At 51.2% G+C, this 23,453-nt stretch overlaps 7 protein-coding genes across 7 annotated transcripts; 2 read left to right on the top strand and 5 right to left on the bottom strand.

The window, feature by feature from the left end:
* Window positions 1-734: 734 nt before the first annotated feature.
* Window positions 735-3,769, bottom strand: hexA (putative Woronin body protein HexA; the record flags this gene model as incomplete). Its single annotated transcript, XM_089600119.1, has 3 exons — window positions 735-1,800; window positions 2,438-2,799; window positions 3,734-3,769. The coding sequence occupies 3 exons, from the start codon at window positions 3,767-3,769 to the stop codon at window positions 735-737; spliced, it is 1,464 nt and encodes a 487-aa protein (XP_089455581.1).
* Window positions 3,770-5,396: 1,627 nt separating this feature from the next.
* Window positions 5,397-9,517, bottom strand: ALT_6706 (uncharacterized protein; the record flags this gene model as incomplete). The annotated part of the gene is made up of 2 exons (XM_033561862.2): window positions 5,397-9,410; window positions 9,482-9,517. The coding sequence occupies 2 exons, from the start codon at window positions 9,515-9,517 to the stop codon at window positions 5,397-5,399; spliced, it is 4,050 nt and encodes a 1,349-aa protein (XP_033417753.2).
* A 1,035-nt stretch (window positions 9,518-10,552) lies between these two features.
* On the top strand, window positions 10,553-11,746 carry ALT_6705 (alpha/beta fold hydrolase; the record flags this gene model as incomplete). Its single annotated transcript, XM_033561861.2, has 1 exon — window positions 10,553-11,746. The coding sequence occupies one exon, from the start codon at window positions 10,553-10,555 to the stop codon at window positions 11,744-11,746; it is 1,194 nt and encodes a 397-aa protein (XP_033417752.2).
* Window positions 11,747-12,020: 274 nt separating this feature from the next.
* On the bottom strand, window positions 12,021-12,866 carry ALT_6704 (copper acquisition factor BIM1-like domain-containing protein; the record flags this gene model as incomplete). Its single annotated transcript, XM_033561860.1, has 3 exons — window positions 12,021-12,215; window positions 12,264-12,577; window positions 12,656-12,866. The coding sequence occupies 3 exons, from the start codon at window positions 12,864-12,866 to the stop codon at window positions 12,021-12,023; spliced, it is 720 nt and encodes a 239-aa protein (XP_033417751.1).
* Window positions 12,867-14,085: 1,219 nt separating this feature from the next.
* Window positions 14,086-14,980, top strand: ALT_6703 (SRR1 family protein; the record flags this gene model as incomplete). The annotated part of the gene is made up of 2 exons (XM_033561859.2): window positions 14,086-14,551; window positions 14,637-14,980. The coding sequence occupies 2 exons, from the start codon at window positions 14,086-14,088 to the stop codon at window positions 14,978-14,980; spliced, it is 810 nt and encodes a 269-aa protein (XP_033417750.2).
* Window positions 14,981-15,564: 584 nt separating this feature from the next.
* Window positions 15,565-17,693, bottom strand: bgt3 (putative glucan endo-1,3-beta-glucosidase btgC; the record flags this gene model as incomplete). The annotated part of the gene is made up of 2 exons (XM_033561858.2): window positions 15,565-15,712; window positions 15,781-17,693. The coding sequence occupies 2 exons, from the start codon at window positions 17,691-17,693 to the stop codon at window positions 15,565-15,567; spliced, it is 2,061 nt and encodes a 686-aa protein (XP_033417749.1).
* Window positions 17,694-19,962: 2,269 nt separating this feature from the next.
* On the bottom strand, window positions 19,963-22,139 carry ALT_6701 (uncharacterized protein; the record flags this gene model as incomplete). The annotated part of the gene is made up of 3 exons (XM_033561857.2): window positions 19,963-20,186; window positions 20,251-20,976; window positions 21,404-22,139. 3 exons carry the CDS (start codon window positions 22,137-22,139, stop codon window positions 19,963-19,965), a joined length of 1,686 nt encoding a protein of 561 aa, XP_033417748.2.
* Window positions 22,140-23,453: the final 1,314 nt, after the last annotated feature.

The raw sequence follows: 23,453 nt of genomic DNA, 5'->3' as shown, positions 1-23,453 counted from the left end.
CGCAGGTTGTACAAAATCGACTCTTTGCTGTTCAGAGGTTTTTCTTTCTTTGTTTCGGCAGGTCAGGTCAGGAGTATATGGATGGACGGACAGGCTTGGTTGCTTTATTATGTTTGGTATATATTGTTGGTGTCGACGCTACTCTGGTTTGCTAAGTGAACTATATGAATTGAATGTTTCAACTGGCAGGATAGTCAATAACTAATCGCTGATAGAGCGATATCGCTTAATTAAGATTCATGACGGCCAAGATGTTCTTGGATCAGCGTCAATGACAACGACTCTTGACATAAAAGGATACACAATGACATTTAATTCGTAATGTAACCACAAGTCTACAGAATTCGCTTTAAGTATGTGATCAAGGGGACGTAAGTAGCATTATGATCTAGCTGTAGTTACAAGGTGGCCATGACTGATACAAGAAAATCGGGATGAACCAAAAAAAGTCGTGCTTGTCATTTTTCTTTTTCATTTTTCATCAAGAGGCCATTCCAATCGTGTAGTCCATCATGTCAGATACAAGCAATTGCCATACCATATAAATTATCGTTTTCGCTCAGCAGATAGATAGATTCGTAACTAGATTAATGACGTCAGCGTCTTGTGATGGGATTTCCCCTGGGTCAAAGAAACAACCATGGTTCATAGGATCATAGTGTATGGGTGACAAAGCGGATAAACTAACCTGTTCCGTTTACCCAAGCTGACTAAGCCTAAAGAGGCTTAGATGCTTACAGACGGGAACCGTGGATGACCTTGTAGTCAACAACGAGCTCACGACCACCATCGTTGATGACCAGAGCACGGACGCTACCGCGGCCCTCAGAGAAAGCGTCGCGAATCTTGCGGAAAAGCTGACCCTGGGTGACGACGGGAAGGGCCTGCTTGACATCACCGGTCTCGGTCATGGCGGTGAGGGTGCCATCCTCGTGGAGGTCCAGAATGCGGTAGGTCTTGTAGACGGGACCGAGCATGGTCTGAACGACAACCGAGGGGGAGGGGTTGGAGACGAAGCTGGACTCCTCCTGCAGCTGACGGGTGAAGAGGTCGACACCCAAGTAGCGGTGCTGGCCGGTCTGGGGGGAGACGGAGATCCGGATCACCTGGCAGGGGCGACCCTGGAGAATCAGGATGTCGCCGATGCGGATGAAGTGGCAGGGGATGGGGACGGATTCTGCAGTGGTCTTGCTGGCGCGGGGCTCGACGATGCGAACATCCTCACGGACGCCATCACGGTAACGAACTGGGCCACGTTCGTCAGCGATGACTACTTCCTCACGATCGTGGTGATGATGGTGGTGGTGGAATGGATGCGTGATGCGGTCGACAGCACGCTCCACGCCACGGCGGAAGGAGTGGTAGTTACCGTCGTCGTCGTAGTAACCCATCTTGCGAGCAGGGGGTTGGTCGATAGCGGTGTAAGGCTTGAGGACCTTGACTTGAGAGATCGAAGCGACGGAGGAAGGACGAGAAGGAACAGACTCTACAGTAAGCTCGCTGCGGCTGAAGGAGTCTCCCTTGCGGGTTTCGAGAGGCTTAGGAGCGTAGGCCTTGTCGTAGGAGATGTCGATCTCGGTCTTGGACCGGTGGAGAGAGACGTCGGAAGTCTGTTGGGGCTGGTAGGCTTGGTAAGAGTCTACGGGAGCTTGGTGACGACCGTACGAAACGTTGACGTCGTAAGTAGGGTCGGTACGGCGACGATACTCTCGCTCAGTGATGTCAAGCTGGGACTCAAGGGCCTGGTCGTAGACGGGCTTGGGAGGTAAAGGTTCGTAGCGAGAAGTGGGTTCACGGTATCTGGGGGTGGGAACGGAGGAGAATGTTAGATACTATCCGAGAGAGAATGATAAACAAGAAATAGGAAGACAGGACAACCATGGATTGGGGACACGAGAGGGGGGATTGGGTAAGGGAACGGGCCGACACCGCTCATTGGATGTCATTTTCTTTTTCTGGAGGCATTTGTTTTGATATTTGTTTTGGTCTTTGTGCCACGTAAATAGATTGGATGGAGCGGCTAATCAAGTTAGGCCCGGCTGAGCAAAAGCACCGAGCTTACTGCGTAAATTGATAGCTCGCCATTTCTCATCCGCTCTAGTCTAGGCTTGTGGTGCCACTTTCTCGGCTGATGCAGCCTTTGGGGCGTCACCGCTTCTTCTGGTGCTTGTATTGTTTTTGTTTTGTTTTGCTTTGTTTTCGCTGTGTTTCCGCCTGTTGCCTGGTTCTCTCACCCTCTCCACTTTCCCAGCTGGAAATGTAGATTGATGCAGAAGCACGAGGCACTCGGAGAAAATCAACAGAAAACAAATCATCACAGCCCAAAAAAGACAGCCCACAGGAGGGGGAAAATAACGAATAGAAACCAAGCAGTTTTCAAGGGCCGTGGAAGTAATAATAAAAAAAAAGAAATTCGTGGGAAGAAAGAAATGCTTACCGTTCACGCGAAAGTTCTACCTCAGGGACGCGAGAATCCTTGTGGGCACGGTCTTCGTAGATGACCTGGAAATCGTCACCCTTGCGAGAAGGTGCGCGGAGACGGTCCTTGGTGATATGGATATCGACTTCTTCTCTTCCGTAGACACGAGGGTCGGGAAGAGGAGCAGAGGTTCGAGTATCTTCCCGTTCGACGTGCGAAGTACGATCGAGATTGACTTCTCCCTCTACTCTAGTCAGAGTAGTCTCAGGAACAGCGTCACTCCGGTACGACGACGGGAAGACACTGAAGGGGATGGGGACGCGGGCGTCAAAGTCCAGATTGGCTGTCCTTTGGGCGTCTCTTCTCGAATCCCTTTCGAACTGTTGCGAAACAACTCGAAAGGCGAGACAAGAAAAGACTCTTTACTAGAAGAGAAGTCTTTCTCGCGGGAGTGAGAATTAGATAGAAGATTAGATAGATCTAATCTAATCTGTGGTTGACAGGAAGGGGGGAATGTGAGATAAACTCAGGAATGCTGGAGAGGAAGATGAAGAAGGAATGGAAGAGAGGAGAGAAGAGAAAAGGAGAAGAAGAAGAAGAAGAGGATGAGGGGCTTGAAATAGGAAGGGAGAGGCCATCGTTCACTACTGCGACTGTATCTAATCATAACAAACACCTTACTTTCTACGGAGTACACCCAGGAAACCTCCCCCATACAGCAACAGAATGGTATCATTCAATCAATCCATCAATCCGTCAATCATCACATCAATTCATCCATCCAATGCTGCTGCTTCTTGTTTCCACGCGTTTGTTTACTGCGCTTTGCCCGTTTGGGTCTCTTCCAGCCTCCCGGTTAGAAAGACCCTCTGGGGTTTCATCTATCCGAGGTTGCGGGCGATAGTCACTTTCTCCAAACGGTATGAAAGAAAATCACTATTATTCTCGTCGACTCTTGCCTCTTGAGGGTCAATTTATGCTCAAGGAAAAGCATGTGCTAACTGCAAAGGTCATTGATGCTAGATATATATAGCTAGTTCTGATTGACTCCATCGGCCTACTCCGTACATCCTGCTGCATACGAACGGCCCCATCGACATAGCGGCCAACAATGCTTCGAAATAATACACATCACTATCAAGCGGTCTATTAAAACATTATTGTTCCATTCAGAAGAGGGTGAACCTTCACATGCATGGGGATAATACATTCCAGCCCATGGAATGAGTTCTCCTCTTCATATGCCGTACACCCAATAATAATGATAATGCAATCGGTGATAAAAGTCTGGAGGCTGGCCAGCATGGCACTTACACAGAGCTGAAACTCAAAAAAGACACCAATCTCCATGGCAACGTGAACCTCTCCGCGGGTCGAATCGGAAATCTGGATCCCTTGGCGCTACTGGGCTGGGACGATCGACCTTGGTGGTGGCTTATGCGCAGTTCATTCTACTCACCAACTCGACTAAGCAATGAGCAGCATTGAGCTGTCTCTGCCAGCGTGATGGAGAGAATCAACTGGCAATATGGAGGAGATACTGTTCCTAATTCTAGTTACAGCATTCTGGCAGTTTCCATCGTTCTGGCCCATCTGCAATTGAACCAGACAATATTCGTGGACTTCCGTCATTGGAGTTGAGGTTTCATCGGCCGTCCCCATCTCACTTCCCGCCGTTCATTACACGGAGAAGCCGTGGTCTTCCCCTCTCAAGACCACCAGCAGCTTTCTACAGGCTGACAGCCCTGATCTAAAGCGCTCCACCCTACTGCTTCTGATCTCTATGATGATTGCTCTGGTTTCACGGGTACGCGCCCGCCAGCCATCGAATTTCTCAAGCTGTATCCCTTTTCGTTACCTTGCTCTTAGACAGCAAGGTAATATTAATAATAATGGACAGTCGTTCGCCACAGCTTCAACCCAATCTCCGGCGTGGGCTGTCCAATTGTAGACGCATTCCCATGTCTACCGATAGATACCCGACCAAAGGAAAAGCAAGAGGTTGGTGCAAGCGGCTGTCGTGTCTGCCCTCTGGCCCTTTGGTTTGCCGTGTGGGCCCTTGCACGAGATCGGAATCACTGGAAAGTGGACTCATGGGTGGAGAGCGAAGCGCTCGTTCCCATGTCTCCTAGCTTCCCATCCCGAGGTTGTTGCACGGGTCAACACAGCCGATCATCGGGTACTTTTGCATGCACTCAGCAGCTCAACGAAGCTCATTTTGATGAAGGATAATCAGGGCACAAACTGCGTACTCGTATTTTGGACACTCAGGCTTCAGTTGAGGTGCTGTTAGTACTCCATAATGAACACCTGAAGAAACCAGCGACCCATCAGAAAGAGTGAATGTCTTATCCGTCAATGAGCGATTCAAAAATGACATTATGTATCCGGTAGATAATTCATAGATGTTTCAGATGTCCTTCATCTTCCTTCTATCCAACAGTGATAGTCTTTCGGCCCAAAACTCCTCGAACCTAAGATGATGTATTAAGACCATTAACCCTAACCTTTTGTCCATTACCCATATTATCCGTATTCCTGAACCATGTCCCGCCAAAATCATTATTATATATCTCAGAAAAATTGTAGAAGAACGACACGGAAGAAGAAGAGAAGAGAAAAAGAAAATAAATCAAGCCTGCTCCTATGTAGGAGTTGTTATAATAGCAATGCGTCCACACGTTGCGTGGCCGGCGGAGAGAAGCGAAGGTATCACAGCAAATTAGATTGAAAGGGCGGTTGGGAGCAAAGTATTGAAAATCACGGCAAATAGGGAGCACTAGCTCCCTCCTGTATAGGCGTAGTAATTCGTAGTATCGTAGAAACATGAGAAAGGTCGGCACCTCGACGAATCCATAGCACACGCAGCTATCAGAAGCCTTCTCAAGAGAGAGCCTGCCAAATTCTGTATAGATTACAAGCAAATATGCTTCAATATAAGTAGTGGAAGAAGCGAATAGACATCATTCGGCTCCCCTTAGCTGCGCATGCCGAATGCCTTTCGGAGACGAGGAAACCGTTTCTTCCGCCCTCCCTGTGGGAAGACGATATCCTTTGCGCTGACGTTATTATTGCCATTGCTGTTAGTGAAGTGTTGTTCCTCGCGCGGAGGTGTGGCTTCGGAGCTTTGCATATTGATTGCGCTGTCGCTTGCGGTGGGCTCACTATGGCGGGCAATAGATGCACTTCCGTCTCCATATGCATCGGTCGCTACAGGGTGCTGTTCTGCCACAGTTTCAGCATCTGCTGCGGCTTCTGACCCTTTGTGCCCAGAGTCCATTGGCCAGCTGTTCCCGTTCGCTTTCTTCAAGCCTCCCTTGGTGAGCTTCGAAGGGGAAGTCCCGGACTGGTTGGCAGTGACGGTTGTGACTGTTGTTCCCCGACCGGGATTCAGCAAATTCTCGTCGCGCATGTGAGCAAGGTCCTCCGGGTTGGACTTGGAGGCCTTGTGTTCCATGGGTGGCCTGGATTTCTTCAAAGTGAACCGGCCCAGAATCCCAGACACTCGCCCCTTAGCCGGCCGGTGGAGGAACTCATCCAGCTCCTCCTCTGTCATTCCACGGGACCTGGCCACTGCAGCAAGTCCTGGGTCGTGCGAAGGAAGATCAGGTTTCTTGGAGGCAGCTGCTGGTGCAGGGGTGGCCGGCCTCTCGTTCTCAGAGCTATCTTCCAGTTCCGTCGAATCGCCGTCGTTTGTGCCCTGCCGTCGAGGAATGCCGCGAACCGGGCGTAGAGTGTGCATCACGCGGCCTTGCTCATCGTCACTGGAATCATCGTATCGACGTTGAAGTTTCCGCTGCCGGAAATCAGCATCTTCGTCATCCGAATCTGGGAATCGTGATACGAAACGAGGTGTAGCTGTCTTGGTAGCCTTCGGTTTCGAAGACCTGCTAGAGAAGAAGCTCGGAGTCTTGTCGTTCTTGGGTCCACTCCGCAATGTAGTGCGCATGGTACCTGTGACCGACCCTGAAGAAAGAGGCCGACTTTCTACTGTGGGGGATGATGCCCGGCCGGGAGACGGCGGCATGGCGCGGGTCGGAGGGCCTTCCCGCATGGTGCGACGCATGGTATGCTGCCCACCTTTTTTGGCACGGCGCGTGGACCTTATGAAACTGCTGGATGAGTCACTTCCGGTAGACATCCTCCTTTGAGGCACGCGGGGCGTTCTGCCGTTGATAAGTCTCTCGCTAGAAGGCGCTGGGTCGATTTCCTTTTGGATGACCGGCCCGAATGACACAGGCCTCTTTTTGGCCCGCTCAGAATCGGCTCGACGTAAAGCAGAGGTGCCGTTGCCCGATAGGTCGCGTAATGAGCCATCCTTTGCAACAACATCACGAAGCCCTGAATCACTATATACTATGGTTGACATGGGCCTCTTCGCTTGACTCGCGCGTGCGGACGAATGTATGTCTTTGGCGGTCGTCTGCGTCTGAACTGTAGACCGTGTAGAAAATGCTTGTGCGGAGGTGGGAGAGTCGGCAGGTTGCGCTTGCGCGGGAGTTGCTGCGCAATCGGCCTGACTTGACTCTTCGAGCCTGTTCGCCGCTCCATTGGTGGACTTAGCTCCGAATCCGCGAGTGTCGTCTTTGGAGAATGTGTTGTTGAGGAGAGAATCAACAGGCCGGCCATCTTTACCTTGAGCTATCCGGGCATCCACGATAGCATTGATTGAGCCAAAGCCATCACCATCTACGCCCTCCTCGGCGTCGCTGTAGATACTTTCCCCTGACTCGTCATCGCTCTCCTTGCCATTCGGCATATTTTCGTCGATAGACTTGCCACGTGATCTCCTCTTGCCTTTCCTTCTACTAGCAGCTTTGGGCTCATGTTCTAACGAGGTTCGCGGAAAACCACCGGGAACTCTGTATATCTCAAGACTTGAACGCCCTTTTTCGGCACCAGGTGAGGTTGTCTGGGCCACCATACCCTGTAGCGCTAACTCCACATCTGGAGTCATTAATGGTCCCTGCTCTCGCATTAAGTGTGCATCCGCTACCGACAGTTTCAGAGCCTGAGAAGCTTGAGACGCCGGCTCATGGACTAAGTCACCATCTTGTCTTACTTCATTATTCGTTTGGCCGCTAGGTCCTTCAGAGGGCTCAACGAGGGCAATGCGACCGACTTCTGTGTCAGATGGATGATTTGTTACGGAAGGGTGGGACATGATGCCTTGGACGGGATGGTCAGTTGAGACAGACCAGCCGGAGACCACTGCATCGAACTCAGACGAGGCAGTAGACTCATTGTCACTGAAGTCCGGCTGGGCGGGCTCAGGTTCGTCCTCTCGGCGTCCTCTTATACTGCCAAAAGATGGGAGAGCAGGTCGGGGCTTCAAAACCTCATCGAACTCATTAGGACGCACGGTATCCCGTTGTGATGTCTTCCGCTTACCTACCCCGAACCATCCAGTTCTGGCCCTGAATTTTTCAGGGGGCTCGGGGGTTAGTTCCTCCGGTGAGGTCGGCGGACTCGCTGCAACTCCAACAATTTCGGTATCATCGTCAAAGCTTACCTTGACAGGCTTCCTACGGTAGCCTAGTCTGGAGCCATCGTCTGAAGCCACAGAAGTGGCGTCGGATAGCTCACTGATTGACGGGCCTGGACGGAGAATACCTCCATTTCTCCCATCAGGAGACAATGAGCTTTTCCGCGCATTCTTCAGCGCTGATTTGACCGGTGAAACGGATCTCGGAGGAGGTTGATGCTCAGCAATTCCAGTGACTGCAAGTTGAGATGAAAATCGAGCAGATCTACCCGGGCTGCTGCTGGAATAACGGATGGGGGATTGCTGTAGCCCATTCTCTAGCCTTGCCGATTCATTTAACTCCGCGGAATGGACAGGGTAAGTAGGGCGTGCATCCTTGTCGTCCGGTGTGGCTGGCGTTCTGATAATTGAAGGTTCCGCTGCATACAAGTGCTCCAAAGAATTGGGCACAAAGTCGTCGATAGGCGAAGCACTTCCACCGCGCGGATGATTGAAGCGGCTCCCGATTCCATCAGGTCCCGCGCGTTCTTCACCCTGGGGGTCTTCTTCCGGTACGGTAGGTGTCTGCTTAGGTCCCGTCGCATATGAGGATACTTGTCGCAAGGCCTGACTCTGCGCATGTGTATTAGTGGCCGCTTCTCGATGATTGACGAAGCGACTGGCCAGAGGAGAGTGACCCGTTCCATCGGATTTGGGTACCACAGCAGCCTGTGCAGCTGCGACAGCGGTACCAACAGAAGAGGCAGTCCTCCCGGGGCTTCCGGTAACGAGCCCAGCTGTCTTCTTCATTTCCTGGCTTTTCGCTACCCGAGCATTCGGGGACGTGGCGGGTGACAGCTCATGATTGAGCGACACGTTAGCCAAGGCCTCATGTTGGGTGGAAAACGGACGCGAGACAGTTGGGGAAGTTGGTCGACCATTCATCGGATATGAGAAATTGATTGAGTTCCGACTGCTTGTTCGTTCGAGCTCAGGAACGGTAGACAATGGTTGGGATTGGAGGGGTGACTGGCTGGACGGCGATCGCAGCGACCTGTCGACACTCATACCGCGACCCGGCGTCTTATTTGTGGGCGAGGAATTGAACCGCACGCTTGGCTCCAGGCTGACGGAGCGTCGACCAGGATTTTTCCGGCCTCCGAATCCTTGAGGCATGGAGGGCAAGGGCGGAACGACATCCACTTGGCCGTTACTGGTAGCCGGTCGGCGCGGAGATTGTTCTCGGAACGTTCTGTTGCTCATGGAGCTTGAGCTATTGCTGCGACGAAGGGCTGTCCTGCTGGCTGGACGGAGGCTACCCGTCATGCTGGTTTGCGAAGTTACGGAGGCCCGCCTTTGAATCATTCTCTTTGTCTGGACATTTTCGACGGGCGTCGGGGTAGGTGTGAGACTTCGTAGAGCAGCCGCCGCCGCAGCAGAAGACAGGCTGCTTGAGGAGGGTTGGGATTTAAGGAAGGCATGGGTGGCAGCGGACTGGGCGGACTGTGAATTAACCGTGGAGAGAGGCTAGGGAATAGCAATGAGAATCAGCTTCAACTAATTCAATATGCGAAATACGCCTAGATTGCAAAGCTCACCTGATGACGAGATGTGCTTCTCTTTCTGCGGAACATGTTGGGTCCTCCAGCGAAAGAAACTCGATATCGTCGCGTCCGCCCTTAAACGGCGGACATGGAAGCTAATGTCGACAAAGACACGGGTTTCTCTTCGTGCCTTATCTATCACTGCACTTTAATGTATATCACGCAGAGCAGCGACGGATATATTGGTGGTCTTCTAGCCGTAAACTCCGTGACGTTCGAAAAGCCTTCGGACGGCCTGGCAATATTGTGCTGCGTTGTCAGCGAGAGGGGGAATGCGGAAAAAGAAGGGCGGAAGATTCCCTCAATGTATTAACGGAGACGTATTAGAGGAACAGGGGCGAAAGAAGGGAAGGAAGAAATTGATGCGAAACTGAATGAAGAAATCAAGTAAGTCAGTTCCGAATGACGATGAACAGAGGGGAGTTGCCAGTCCCTACTCCCTAGAAGGGGGATAATGCCGATCCAGAGCAAAATGTGAGAGAGTGCGGATCGAAGGGGCACGCTTTGCGTCATGGACTAGAGGTCGGTCCAAGTCAGGTCAATGAGTGATTGAGCATTGCCGATTTTTCTTTTTTCCTTTGGGTCATCTGGTGGATCGTCTCTTTTTTAGCTTTTTTCTTGTCTCGATGAGGATCTAAAGTTCCCCAAGACTGATAAATTAGGGTCTTCTTACGTACTGCAGAGTTGCTGCAGGATTGAATGTCTTCTGTAAGGCATCGATCGATGATGTATGCGGGTGTGGGTGTGTCGGTGCCTGAGGTTTCATCTGTCAACTCCAGCTAGTGGTACCTTGAAAATACGGAGTAAGGCTACCAATGAACAACTGTGTCTGCCTTATTGCCTTTAATTTATGCCTTGGTTTTCGGGTAATCAATAAGGCTGATCATTATGGAGACTCCAACATATATACTCGGCGTTAACGTGGAGAAATGTAGATCTACAGAAACAGGCCACAAAATCTATAGATCCATACCATCCGAATGCACAAAGCTCGTGCTAACTGTTGCGTGGTAGACAGAAGATCCTTCTCTCCATCAACGTCCAAAGCAAAGTGATATCTAGATAATGATGGCATCCCTCCCCCTTCCCCCTAATGTCTCCAGTCGATCCGTCTCCACCTCCGCCCTCAGCTTCCACATCCTCGAGGCCGGCTATTCTCCGGACCGCAACCGTCCTCTGATCCTGCTTCTTCATGGCTTCCCCGAACTGGCTTTCTCATGGCGTAAGATCCTCCCCCGTCTAGCAGAAGCAGGATACTACGCCGTCGCCCCCGACCAGCGCGGATTCGGCCGCACCACAGGCTGGGACACCCGCAGCTACGACGAGGTAGACCTGTTCACCTTCTCGCTCACCTCGCTAGCACGAGACATGGTGATCCTCGTCCACGCCCTGGGGTACCGCTCCGTGCGCTGCGTTGTAGGCCACGACTGCGGCGCCGTATCCGCCGCCATGTGCGCATTGATCCGGCCAGATTTCTTCGAGAGCGTGCTCCTGCTGAGCCATCCGTTCAACGGCACGCCATCGCTACCATTCAACACTGCAAACAACCCTGACCATGTCCACGGAACCACAGGGAGCGGGAGCGGCATGGAATCCTCCGCCAGCAACAGCATCCACGCCGAGCTGGCCCAGCGCAGCCGCAGACACTACAAATGGTACTACTCCACCGCCTCTGCAAGCAACGAGATGAGCCTTCCCCCGAGCCGACTCCGCGAGTTCCTGCGCGGATACTTTCACCTCAAGAGCGGCTCGTGCGCGCGCAACTACCCGCGTCCGTTAAAGTCTTGGACAGCAGATGAACTACTTCGACTACCGTTCTACTATATCATGCCGCTAGACGCTACCATGCCCGAAGCCATCGCGCTCGACATGAAAAACGAGCCGGAGAAAGCCCAGCAGCTTTCGCAGGCCTGGCTGCCGGATTCTGATCTGGACGTTTATGTGGCGGAGTATGGGCGGACGGGGTTCCAGGGCGGGTTGAACTGGTATCGAGTGCGGACGGCGGCGGACGGTCGGTTCACGCAGGATTTCGACACGTTCGCGGGGAAGAAAATCGAGGTGCCTTGTGCTTTTGTGTCGGGGAAGATGGACTGGGGGATCTACCAGGAACCAGGGGCGATGGAGAAGATGGTGAATGGGGAGGTGTGCAGCGATTTTAGGTTCCTGAGGTTGATTGATGGGGTTGGGCATTGGGCGCCCCAGGAGAGTCCAGATGAGGTTGCCAATGCGATTCTGCGCCTGGTGCGTAGTCTCGAATGAACGCGTAATGAACTTTGTAAATTTGTGTTTGGACATATGGTAAATAATATTTGGTCAATTAGCGTCTGAAGCCATACATTGACTTTTGATCAACAAGTATCTGCTTTGGTAATGGGGTTCGTAACCTATAACGCCTGTACAATAAGAATGCGTGGCTCACAAGGAAAGTGTGAGGTGTCATAGACAAGAAGACTCGCAAAGTTCATGAAATAGTATACTCAAACTGGGTATGTAATGCAAAAACGAGCCACAAAAGCCAAAGTAAAACAAATATTTACATCATCGCCCAACTGAGCAATGCTACCATGTAAACAGGCAGCACGCTCAGCAGCGACGGCTTGGGCGCTGCCGCTGATGTGAGCGACGTTGTTGTGAAGACCTCGCCAAAGCTGATGATGCTTGAGTTGAAGCAGTTGTTACGCGTCACTTCCTCTACCTCCGACGGCTCGGCGAATTCAATGTCCACGCACTGCATCATGGTCAGGTTCAGCCACTTGGCAAAGAGCTGGGGACATACATTGTACAAAGCTGCACCGTGCTTGGCAGTCTCGATAACCTGAATAGTGGCGTGGTCCCCTGGCTTCACACTAATGTTTGCCGGCAGAGGGACTTGTGGCAGACAGATAGTACCAGGATAAGGGTTATTGGTGGGACCTGTGATCTGGAAGGGAGCGACCATAGGATGGCTCATGTTCGGAGGGATTGTGCCCAGGCCCAGATTGATGTAGATGAGGGCAGTTTGATGACCCTGGAACCAGCCAGGTTGGATGGCAACAGCGCCGCCTCCGACCGGCCATTTCGTTCGGTTAGTGGTTGTCGGCATACCTCCGCCTGCAGAAATGATACGATAATTCATTAGCTGTGCACACGTTCATGGACAGACTCGAAGGCTAGCCGGGTTGTTCATACAAGGATACATCCACTCCATGCCGTAGGGGAAGATTAGCGAGCCATTAACTTCAGCTTGCCCCAAACCATTTGACTGTTCGACAGTGCCGTTGGTGTGGAGGTTGTTTCCTCTGTAGCCTGGGTATGTGATGACGGTGTGGGCATTGGCCAGTCCAGCGCATAGCAGTGCGATGAGCGCCGCCCATTGTGATATCGAAAATTGAAGCACCATGATGTATGTGAGATCTTCACGGAAGGCAAGGGATAATGAAGTCAACTGCAACAGCAGAAGTAGTCCTGCAAACAAAAGAGAATGGCCGTCTTCTTTTCGGATGTGAAACTCCTACGGAAGTGTTCGAGTCAAGTCAAGCAGTTGGCGAACAGTTCAACCGTCCGAACCGCAGAAAATGATCATCATCAAAGAGGCAAGGAAAATAAGCTTCGCGAGCAGCAGCCAGAGGAACCAAATAGGGAGGGTGTTCAAGTCCTTTTGAAAGAGAGCGAATAAAGCCCGAAGGCCAGGTCCTGCAGCAGCATTCACATCCTGACTTGACTACCGCAGGAAGGTGACAAAAATTGGACGAGTGAGAATGCAGGAGACTTTGATGTGACCACACCCGCAGGTTGAAAGATTGAAAGTTGGCGGTAGCGTCTGCCTCATTCCTCTGTGCTTGAGAGGTCCGTTGAGAATTGGCAGTGTTGCGCCTGTGAGGGGACAACCAATCTTGTCGTCGGATTGGATCGAGGGGCCTTCCAAGACGCTGGGCTGCAAGTGGCATCACGTCCTGGCAGGGATGATTGAAGCCATTCTGCGCCGATGATTCGTGGAGCAAAGGAGGTGGAAGCGCCCCTATCTTAACGCTAGAAGAGGGGAGCCGTCATGGGGCTGGGCGCTTAGAGATCCTTCGTGAGTGCAGCAGAAGGGGGCGATCAACTGTGATGGATATGCACATCATCAATTCGAGGGAGTAACGTCGCTTGAAAGTCTCGAGAATACCCGCGATTAGTATGACTGAGACATCTCGATTTTCTCATCTTTTGACTGGACTTGAAATACTCCGTAGCGATTATACTGTTCTTCTGGTTTGAGGGTAGCACGGTCCGGCAGCTCATCCGGAGCTCGTAGTTTGAGCATCATGGACACCAATCAAATCCTGTATTATTTCCAATTGTGTACATAGTCCAAGCTGACATGACAATTTCACTAAACTAGCGCACATTCTCTTACTCTTTGGGTAAGGTACGGAGTAGCTCATGAGACTTAAGAAGACGAGAGTGAGACTCAAAAGGTCCGATAACTGATAACTGATAAGATACACGATAAGCTCCACGGTCCACCCCACCACCGATAACCATCCCGATAAAGACAACAAAAATCACCTCCCAAGTATGAGCATCACATCATAGCGGATACCCCCTGAAGACAACCAGAACACCACATATATACCAAGATGCCGCACACACGACGTCCCAGGAAACCCGATTCCAAACTTCAGCAGCAGAAACGCCTGCAAGTCACAGACGCAGACGGCTGGACGCACGTCACCACCAACAAAAACGTGCGACGGGCACTGCGCCCAAACCAGAGCGCCGACGGAGGCCAATCGACAACTCCAGCGCTGCTCCCAGCCGAAGCTCCCTCGCAATTGACCCTCGACGACCTTCAAACCCAGTTCAATGGGTATCGCGAGAGATGGGAGGGGTCGGAGACTTGGCGCGTAATGGCGGATACACTCCGGAGGAGGTTCGAAGGGAGCAGTTCGATCTCCGATCCAGATCCCCGCGCAACTCCGCTGGAGAACATCGTCTGCATTGGTCTTGGAAGCCCGAGCGGGTTTCTGCGAGGGGGTTGGGTAGATCGCCGGAGTGTGTCGCTGTATCAGCTCGCTGCGTTGGTGGGCGTAACGGGATTGATGAGTAAGTCGATCGCTGCGAACAGTATATTCATGCGCCTCGTATGAAAAGATTATTCGACTGACGGGTGCACTTCTCCATTGATTAGAGAAATACTGTCCCTCGATCATCGCCTACGCCCAAGATCCAGTCTTCAACCAGCTCGACCGGTCGCTCCTCAATTCTCTCGGGATCACCGTCCTCGATCACCCCGAGGGGTTTGAAAAGGCCTCCAATAGGTCATTCCTGTATTGTCCCGGTGCGGAGCGGACGCATCTTGAGCAATTGCTTGCTTCGGATCCGCCGTTGCTCTTCGGGGGTCCCCTGGAGAGGATCGAGTCCGAGGTTGTGGATCGGTATCTCGGCACGAGGGAGTCAGTGCGAGTTCCTACGTTTGAAACCAATGAGCATGCGTTTTGGAATATGCGCTTGTACCTTTTGAAGACGGACTGAGATTGGAACGAGCTTGGTGGGTTCTACGTTCGGTATTCAGATAGACTAGCATATACCCCTTTGTATCCATAGAGACAGTATTGATGATTCATGATTATATAAAAGTATGCAAAGTAGAAGACTACTACCACTGTCACAATGGTGATCGTCATCTCTTATAATCAAAAATAACTCAGCATTCCACAGGTTCAGCGGTCGTCCAATTCAACCCCAGCGAGAGCCTGCTATGGTATATACAGACTTGCATTCAATCATCATAGCAAGGAGTGTCCATCTGCAATATGAGACAAATTTCCAATAAAGCCGTGCGAAATCAGCCGCAACCAGAGGTTGGAGCTCCGGGCCCGACCGAGGAAGAGAATATTCAACAAGTGGTAACATACACAACCAAGGAGAGAAGAAAAAGCAGCGCCAACGCCAAAAGCCAAAGACTTGTAAAGGTTCGTCAGGATATGCGTCGTCACGCATGTATAGCAGTAGAAGGAAAAGGGTTGCGAGAGGGCTCATATGCGAAGATAGATGGATGGAAAAGGGTGCCAAAAGCTATTGTATCGAGCGTCAAATCGAAAAAAGGAGCATCACAGTCATCGAGTGGCCGTTTTGCCGCCACAGTCGGGAATTTTGAGGCCAGGCTTGAGGTTACGAGCCGCGTCCATGAGACCCCATTTGTCTTCCCAATTCTCGTTCCCAGTATTGTACACGATCTTCCATGGCTCGTCGAATGCCTCGAACCTATCAAACTTGTTAGCCGCTGTGCTCGAAACTAGCTGACTGCTTAGGGTGTGTTTTAGTGTCTTTACCAGAAGTAATCCGTGCCATTTTCTAGGGCTTGACAGACCCAGTCCTCCATGAATTTGTTCATCTCGTCGATGCCAGCCACTGCACCAGCGGTGTCGTCCGGGCAGTTAGCACCAAGCCCGCAATCGTTTCCTCCGGCGCTGGGCCAGCCGACTTCAGAGATGACCTGCTTCTTGCTGGTGCCCTTGGTCAAGGCGACATTGTGATCCTGCCAGAATTGCCACGTCCAAGCCGCAGCTTGATCGACCGGAATGCCTCCGAAGAACGGGTGCACGTTCGCCATGACAACGTCTGCCGCTTGAACCAAGGTTGCGTCCCAGTTGTCACCTAAATCTGATGTTGCAACTGGTAAATCAATGTTCTTCTTTTTGAAGTGGTCCTTCACTTCCTGCATGTAGTTGATGAGGGTCGTTTGCGCGGAAGTCTTGTCACTGCCTGCTCGATAGAGGGCTTCATTGCCAACAATGGCCCCGTTAAAGATGGAAGTATCCTTGGCATCGTCGATAATCTTGTACAATTGGTCTATTTGCCGTCTTGACGTCGTTTCGTTACTGTCGATCCACACACCTAGCCAGATTTTCATATCCTTTATTTCGAGCTTGTCGATCGCATGAAGGACCATTTCCGTCTGGTTGCAGTCCGTACCGTAGAGTCGCACGTTGTTTGTCAGTTGCGTGAGCACGGCCATATCCCGGGTCACATTGTTCTGAGATGGAGGATACTTAAGACACAGAGGGTATTGGACACCCCACGGGGTGTAATCAATACCAGGGAAGACTTTGTGCAAATTCTTGTTGTTCATCAGGGCCTTGATCTCGGCAGAGTTCTTATCCAGATCCCCGTTGGTGCTTGTGTCGCCGGTGGCCGTTTCTGTGGAAGAGGAGGAAGCCGAGGATGACTCCTCGTTGCCTCTGTGGCCTATTGTGCCACCGACCGCACCTCCTACGATGGCCCCGATGATGATGAAAGCCAGGATCGCCCCCACAATCCATCCGCGCTTCTTGCTACCCCCTCCTGGCTTCGGCTTGACCCAGCGACCCTTCTCTCCAGCCTCGAGACCTGCTCCTGGAACCGGTCCGTACGATGTATCGGCAGCACTCTTTCCCCCGAAAAGCCCTCCCAGATTTCCCAAAACCCCACCTGCTGCAGCACCTCCAGCCGCCGCAGGAATGGCCTGAGACTTGCGAGCACTAGATCTTGAGTTCGGCGCCGGCACAAAACCGTCATCACCATCATCGACGATCTCATCTGGATTGATATCAACAGGAAGATCGTTCGAGCTATAAGCCGAGTGCCGTTGGTAGGGACCGGCGTTCAGACCCCCTACACCCTGATATGGGATATCATAGAGGTTGCGTTGCGATGGATTCGACGAGCTAAGATGCGAAACGGATTGACCCGGGGTCAACTGTCCAGCCGGGGCAGCGGCTGCCCCCAAAGCGACATTGGAACCGTACGAATATCGATGCTCCGGCGGCGCAGGGACGTATGGGCTATCGGAGCCCGTGGTGCTGAACCCTCGTTCTGCAGGAATATTAGCCTCCTGGCCGTCTGTGCCCACGAGGGCCTCCATTCCACTCAAACGATCGTGGCTATTGGCAACACTGAGAGCAATACCGCTAATGCCGCCTCCCACGGCGCTTGGCCCGAGATTATCCATCCCTGGGGTCGCTGAAGAACCCGTGAGTATCGAGGGTGACGGTTCTGGACCCCGACCCCATCCCTGATGGCCGTCCTCCGGCACTGAGGCAAGTCCGTGATCCATTCCCTGACCATTTATCGGATTCATACGGGCTCCGTCGGAGATCGGGGAAACATCGTCGTACTGCGAGTGCATGGCATGAGTTCTGGAAGATGGATGTGCTGAACCGTCGTCGCCCTCGCCAAAACTGTAAGTCCGGTTGGGACCGGACATGGTTCAAAGCGCAACTAGCACTCCCGTATTCCTCAGTATGGATTCTTCTGCACTTTCCAATACACAAAATGGTAGTTATTGTAGGTCAAGACAAACGACCGATGTCCGCTTCGACTTCCAATGATGGGAAGGTAAGATGGTTCTGGAATTAGCAAAGGAGGCAGATTGATGGAATAACCGGGCTGTGCCAGAAAGTTAATCAGAGTGACCGATCACGTTTAATTAATCCGGTCCAGGCCGCGACCTTTTTTTTTGAAACCGACACCTCCTAATAATAATCCCTAGGTACTAAATCAGCGGGACAGGGCCACCGAGTCGAACCACGGTTCAAAGCGATGACGGCGGAGAACTTGTGATATTTCAGGAACAGGCAGGAAGAACAAAGAAGGTGCGAATATGAAGCGATTGGGGCTTGGGAGCACAGAATATTGACTGCAGGTTCATGAACTTTCGATAAGTCGAAAGATGCCCTTATTTAGACAGATCCGGGGCGAAGAGCATTCCGTAATAAGCATGGGCTGCATGGCAGAAGAATGCGACGGTTGACAGGATATTTTTGGGAACAGGAAGACACCAGTAAGACTTGTATCAGAGAAACACTCACTAAGTCAGATCATGCGAGAAGAAAAACGCCAGAAGGCGGAAGCCTAAGCTAGCATCGCAATAGTCGTCTCTGTTGATGTTGATGTCGATGTCGATGCCGATACGGAGGACAGGAAATAGAATAACCCCCCAAGACTTAGAGTTGACCAAGTGTAGGAGCAAGGTGGAATCCAAACAGACAAAGAAGACAAGGTCGCTTCAAATGACCAACTCGCGAACATGAAAGGGGCAATGTGAGGGGAAGGAAAACCAGTAACTGCATGCGGAATACCGTATGTTATGATCTTACTTTCCAACTGCTGAATCAAGCACAGACGACGATGTTGATGCAGATGACGGTCGGCCGGTGGCCCCGACAACCTGATTTAGTGCTGTCTGTCAACCTGCCTGTCAATAATAATTCACTCCAAATATACCTCTCCCTCTATTTAAAATGCACTCTTTTACTGTTTACTGGTTTACTGTATTTCTGTCATATTTGCCTCCCATAATCCAGTATTTATCGTGATCTCAAGCCCATCAATGTGTTGCTGATCCGCCGCTCAGGGTCTGGGATCCACGTTGTCAGGGACTCTTTTTTCCCTTTTCAAAGTAAAAAGACCCTGGTTGCGGTAAACCCCAGCTTTGGAGAACTGGAGAAGCGAAAATTACGGAGTCAGACTCGACTTCATTTGCTGCAGCCGGCAATATCAATAGATTAATTCTTTTTAATTTATACTATTTGACGCCACACGAGAAATACAATGAGCACAACCTAATGAAATGGTAGAAATCAAATAGGGAAATACGTAGATACATATGTCTGACAGGTGAACTACATGACATGTTCTACCATACCGAGGTTTAGATAGGTCGAGTCGATTGATTGATGCCATCCAACAGAGGTTAATATTCCTGTCACTTGGAGGATCTGAAACCTTCAACTGCCGACCGAGAAACTATCCATTCTTAATTCACTGACAATGATACAAAATGCAATGGACCGCATGAGCGGATGCAGTCCGATGCGAGACAGACGAGTCGTACCTTCCTCCTGCGGCTGGTTTATTTTTACCACTGGCGTTTCCGGAACAGAGGTAACCCCATCTAACTCAATTAGGCAACGTACCTTCCATGCCGCACCATGCATCTTTCCACTCTTTGGCTTAGGCTTTCCATTTATTGTGAACAGAAAAGTATCCTGATTGGCTCAAATACCGCATGTGATCATTGCTTGTCTCAGTTTCTGTCTCAGTCATGAGGCTTCGACTCTTGACGATCGATTGCAATAACGGGCCAAAGGGAAAAAGCCCTCGGAAGAGAAGAAATAAAATATTGCATTCATTTTGACATCCATAAGGTACCTTATATTCACGGTCATCACAGTCATTGTATAATCATCACAGAATTCAGATATCATCTCAAAACGCCTGCCCGGTTAAATGAGACCCATTCATTCCTTCAACATGAAGACTTCAAAACGATCAAGTCCGCCTTCCTGGGCGTCTGTAATCACAATGCCAAGAAGCTGTCTGCTCGACAGTACGGCAAACTCGGTATTTTCATACGGTCGTCACGTCGTAGCGTCGTAGCAAGTAGTTGGCCATATCATAAAACATCATAGAACAATCATAGAATGCGACAGCCCCAAGTTGTTAGCACAAAATCTATGCCACATCTGTTCCATTCACGCTTCAACTTCTTCTGCGCTCCGTTGAGATGCAGACACCCCCTGCCGCTGCCTGCGCTCGAGGAACCTTCGCTTTCCGGCCCGGGTCTCGAAATGGCGAGGAATGGAGGAGGGGTCTCGGCCTGCAGCTAGCATGGTGCTGCGCATCTTGTTCCGGTATGCGTCAACTGTTCCCAAAAAAGAAAGCAAGGAGATAAAGTTAGCTATTGAGTATTCCTTCACTAGCACAAGCGGGAATGCGTCCGCCACACAGCAAGGGGTGTAGCAAGTGGGACAGCAACGTACGAGAGCGTTGAAGAAACAACGGCCGCCCAGCGAAGACTCGACTTTGACTCCAACTCATTCGGTAACCCAAGTCGTTAAGCAGAACCTCCTTCCTGTGCCGTCCTCTAGTCAGCTTAGGAACGGCGATTTCGCCGCCATCATCTGCCTGGGGTGCTGGAACTAGGATCCTTCCGACTGTCGCAGTCTCTTGGTCGTCATCAGTTTGGCGGTCATCCTTGAAATATCTTCTTCCAAGATCGACTCGGCCACGTGGATGTTTCATTTGCACGGGGAAGTAGGTCCGGGGATACACCGAGTTAGACATCCGGTATGAATCGGGAATTTCGTTCATGTTAACTTGGTCCAGCATAACCTTGACACGGACGCGACAACCCCTTTGCGGGTCGTCAACAAGTATGAATTTGCGCCGCTTCCCGTCAGGCAATGCTCCGAAGAGTGCTTCCTGGCTTGGATTGCGTTCGTCATCGTCGTCTTCGACTTCTTCAGCCTTATGGACTGAAGTCGCAACCGCCGAGCGTCTCCCTAGGCTTCCCAGTCCACTGTCTCGTATCAAGGGGGGTATCGACGGTCCTCTAGATCCGTCTCCTGCATTGGCAGATGTAGGGAATGTAGTATAACCATGGAAGACCTGTGCGGTGCGGATATCTGTGACTGTATGTCCTGATGTGAGGGGAGCCTCCGCAGCAGCAGGCTGACGATCGGTACCGTTCGAAAACTCAGTGGTACCTATATTATGCATAGTATGACAGTATATATATTAGCCTACGCTCAGCTTCACATGGCACATCATAGTTCCAGGCGTAGAGGGTTCCAGCACCCATGTTGACACAATAAACAGAGCGAGATTGGGTATGGGTTGCCAGTAGAGAAGAAAACCACTCCAGAAGATAATAAAAGTACATCAGGTATGACAATACCAAGGGCGACAAGAATATATGCAGAAGGTAGAAGGGAAGGGCTTTTTTTTTTTTTCTGAAGGTAAGTAAAGGCAATGAAGAGGGGAAAGAAGAAACACCCAGCCAGTGGTATCCATACGAAAGCGTCGTGCAATGAAGATTGTTACATGATTATCGATCATAGACGCCGTTGTCAAATCCAACAACAGTTATAGAATGGAATGAAGTTCAAACACATCACATGTGGTGAAACATACCGCTGACATCCTCATTGCCTCCACTACCTTCAGGTTGAGCATGGTGATGGTGTAGCTGTGGGGGTCCCATAGGCAACGGCCCAAGTCCGGGACGGGGACTGGGCGCTGCAAGACCACCTGGGATGCCCGGAGGGACAGGGGGAGCAGCAGCCATGTGGCTAGGTGGTTGCGCAGGGAGCCCCTGACGCCGGTTCAATTTGGCCATCCTCCTCACGCGTCGGCTTCGAAGTCGAGGATCCTGGTTGCTGTTCCTCCAGCTGTCGACGGCTCGTTGAATGAGTCCACGTTTCCCTCTCAGCGCGGGATTCAAATCAGCAAGAGCCCAACCGACGGCGTTGCACTCCGTCTCATAAACAAGTCGATTGCCTTTGTATTGATCCTTGCTGCAGCAGGCCCGAGGATAGACACAGTTTTCTGTCTTGAACTCTTGGCTAAGGTTGTCCACATTAACAGATTCGACGTCACACCGAATAGTATATTCCATCTTCACACGATCTCGAGAATACTCAAACGCGATCCATTGTACTCCGTTGCTATCTTGTCGCACTACGAGAGGAGTTGTCGCTGGAATTGGGCCCGGTGCTGCGCTGGAGCTTGCACCGACGCTTGGAGTTGTATGATGAATACTATTGGCGGAAAGGGGACCACCAGCCGATGCAGAATGCGGTGGGCTCAACACTGCTCTCTGCGGTGGCGTCGGTTGAGACGCTGTGACAGCAATTGGACTGGGGGCCATAGTAACAGACGATGCTTGGGGAGGCTGGTGAGATAGCTGTGCAGTGCTTGTATGAGGTAAAATCATGGATTGCGATGTGAGGGGGTGCTGTTGGGAAGACGTGTGCGCTGTGTAAGGAGGAGGCTGTACAGGGTTGATAGATGGATATGGTTGGTACCCATACATCTGTGGCGCCATTTGCGGTGATTGCGCATAAAGTCCTCGGCTATGTTGATCATGTGTTTGAGAAGCGACTGATGCCGGAGAGCTTGACTGTGGAGTGTGGTAAATCGGAGGATAAGGCCTCTGCATTTGAGCGGTGGACGCCATGATATCAGGAAGGCCTAGCAGGGTATCAGCGTCTGTAAAAGGCAATTTCTGCGTGCTTTGTACCCTGATAAAACGGTTGGCATCAGAGTCACATACCACTAGATGAATATTGTCCGGATGCAGATGCTGTGCTGTAGGAAGGATTGGAGGAGTAGTAGTTCTGTTCGTGTGTCGGTTGAGCGTAATGGGCGGTATGATGTTGCAAAATGCTGTTCCCCAATGCTTGGGACGTGTATGGTGCACTAGGTGCACTAGGTAGAGAGGTGGTGGGCTGAAGAGGAGAACCAGTTGTCTGTTTTGGCGGCTGCGCAAGGCTTGCTGAACGAGGGTGTTGCAGATGAGAGTTATGTAGACCTGAGTGTCCAATCGCCGAATGCCTGATCTGAAAGTCCAATGACGGCTGGGTCAGTCAAAGCTCAAACTTCAGAGATCAAAGTTTAAAAAGTGTATGAGGCGTCTTGATCAACATGATGTGCTGCGACAAGCGGCATTTAATTATGTCCAGGCTGGTAATGGAAGGCTTTGTGTCCTGAAGAGAAGACGCTGAGTATGAGAGTTGTGTGCAGCATTCTCCCTCTCGAGAGGCACTGGAGACCCTTTCCCATGGGACCATTGTTGACGACACAAGCCAGTCGGGAGATCCATGAGCGACGACCCTGGGGTTGACACTCATGACTTCCAACCAAGCATCAGCCTGCACATCACTCAAGCAGAGGAAGGCGGAACTGTGGTTAGGCCTTCCCTATTTTCGTGGCTTCGGCAAAATGTTGTCAAGGAAGTGCTAAGATGTCTGAGAAGAGAGGGTACCGAACGGAAACGCAGCAAGAGTAACACGTCTCTAGCAAAGGAATGGGCCTTGCAGAAGATAGAAGTGTAACCGCGCGATTGAAGAACACGCTGCTAAGAGACGCCGGACAATTCAGGGACAGACGGATTGTCGAAGTGAGATTTAGATAAACAGCGGCCTGCTGTATGTGTTTGCAACAGGCAATGCAATCCAACGCT

This window comes from Aspergillus lentulus (genome assembly GCF_001445615.1).
Source record: "Aspergillus lentulus DNA, contig: Alt12, strain: IFM 54703, whole genome shotgun sequence".
Classification (NCBI taxonomy): domain Eukaryota; kingdom Fungi; phylum Ascomycota; class Eurotiomycetes; order Eurotiales; family Aspergillaceae; genus Aspergillus; species Aspergillus lentulus.
Note: the sequence above shows the minus strand (reverse complement) of the source record. Positions and strands in the feature narration are given on the sequence as shown.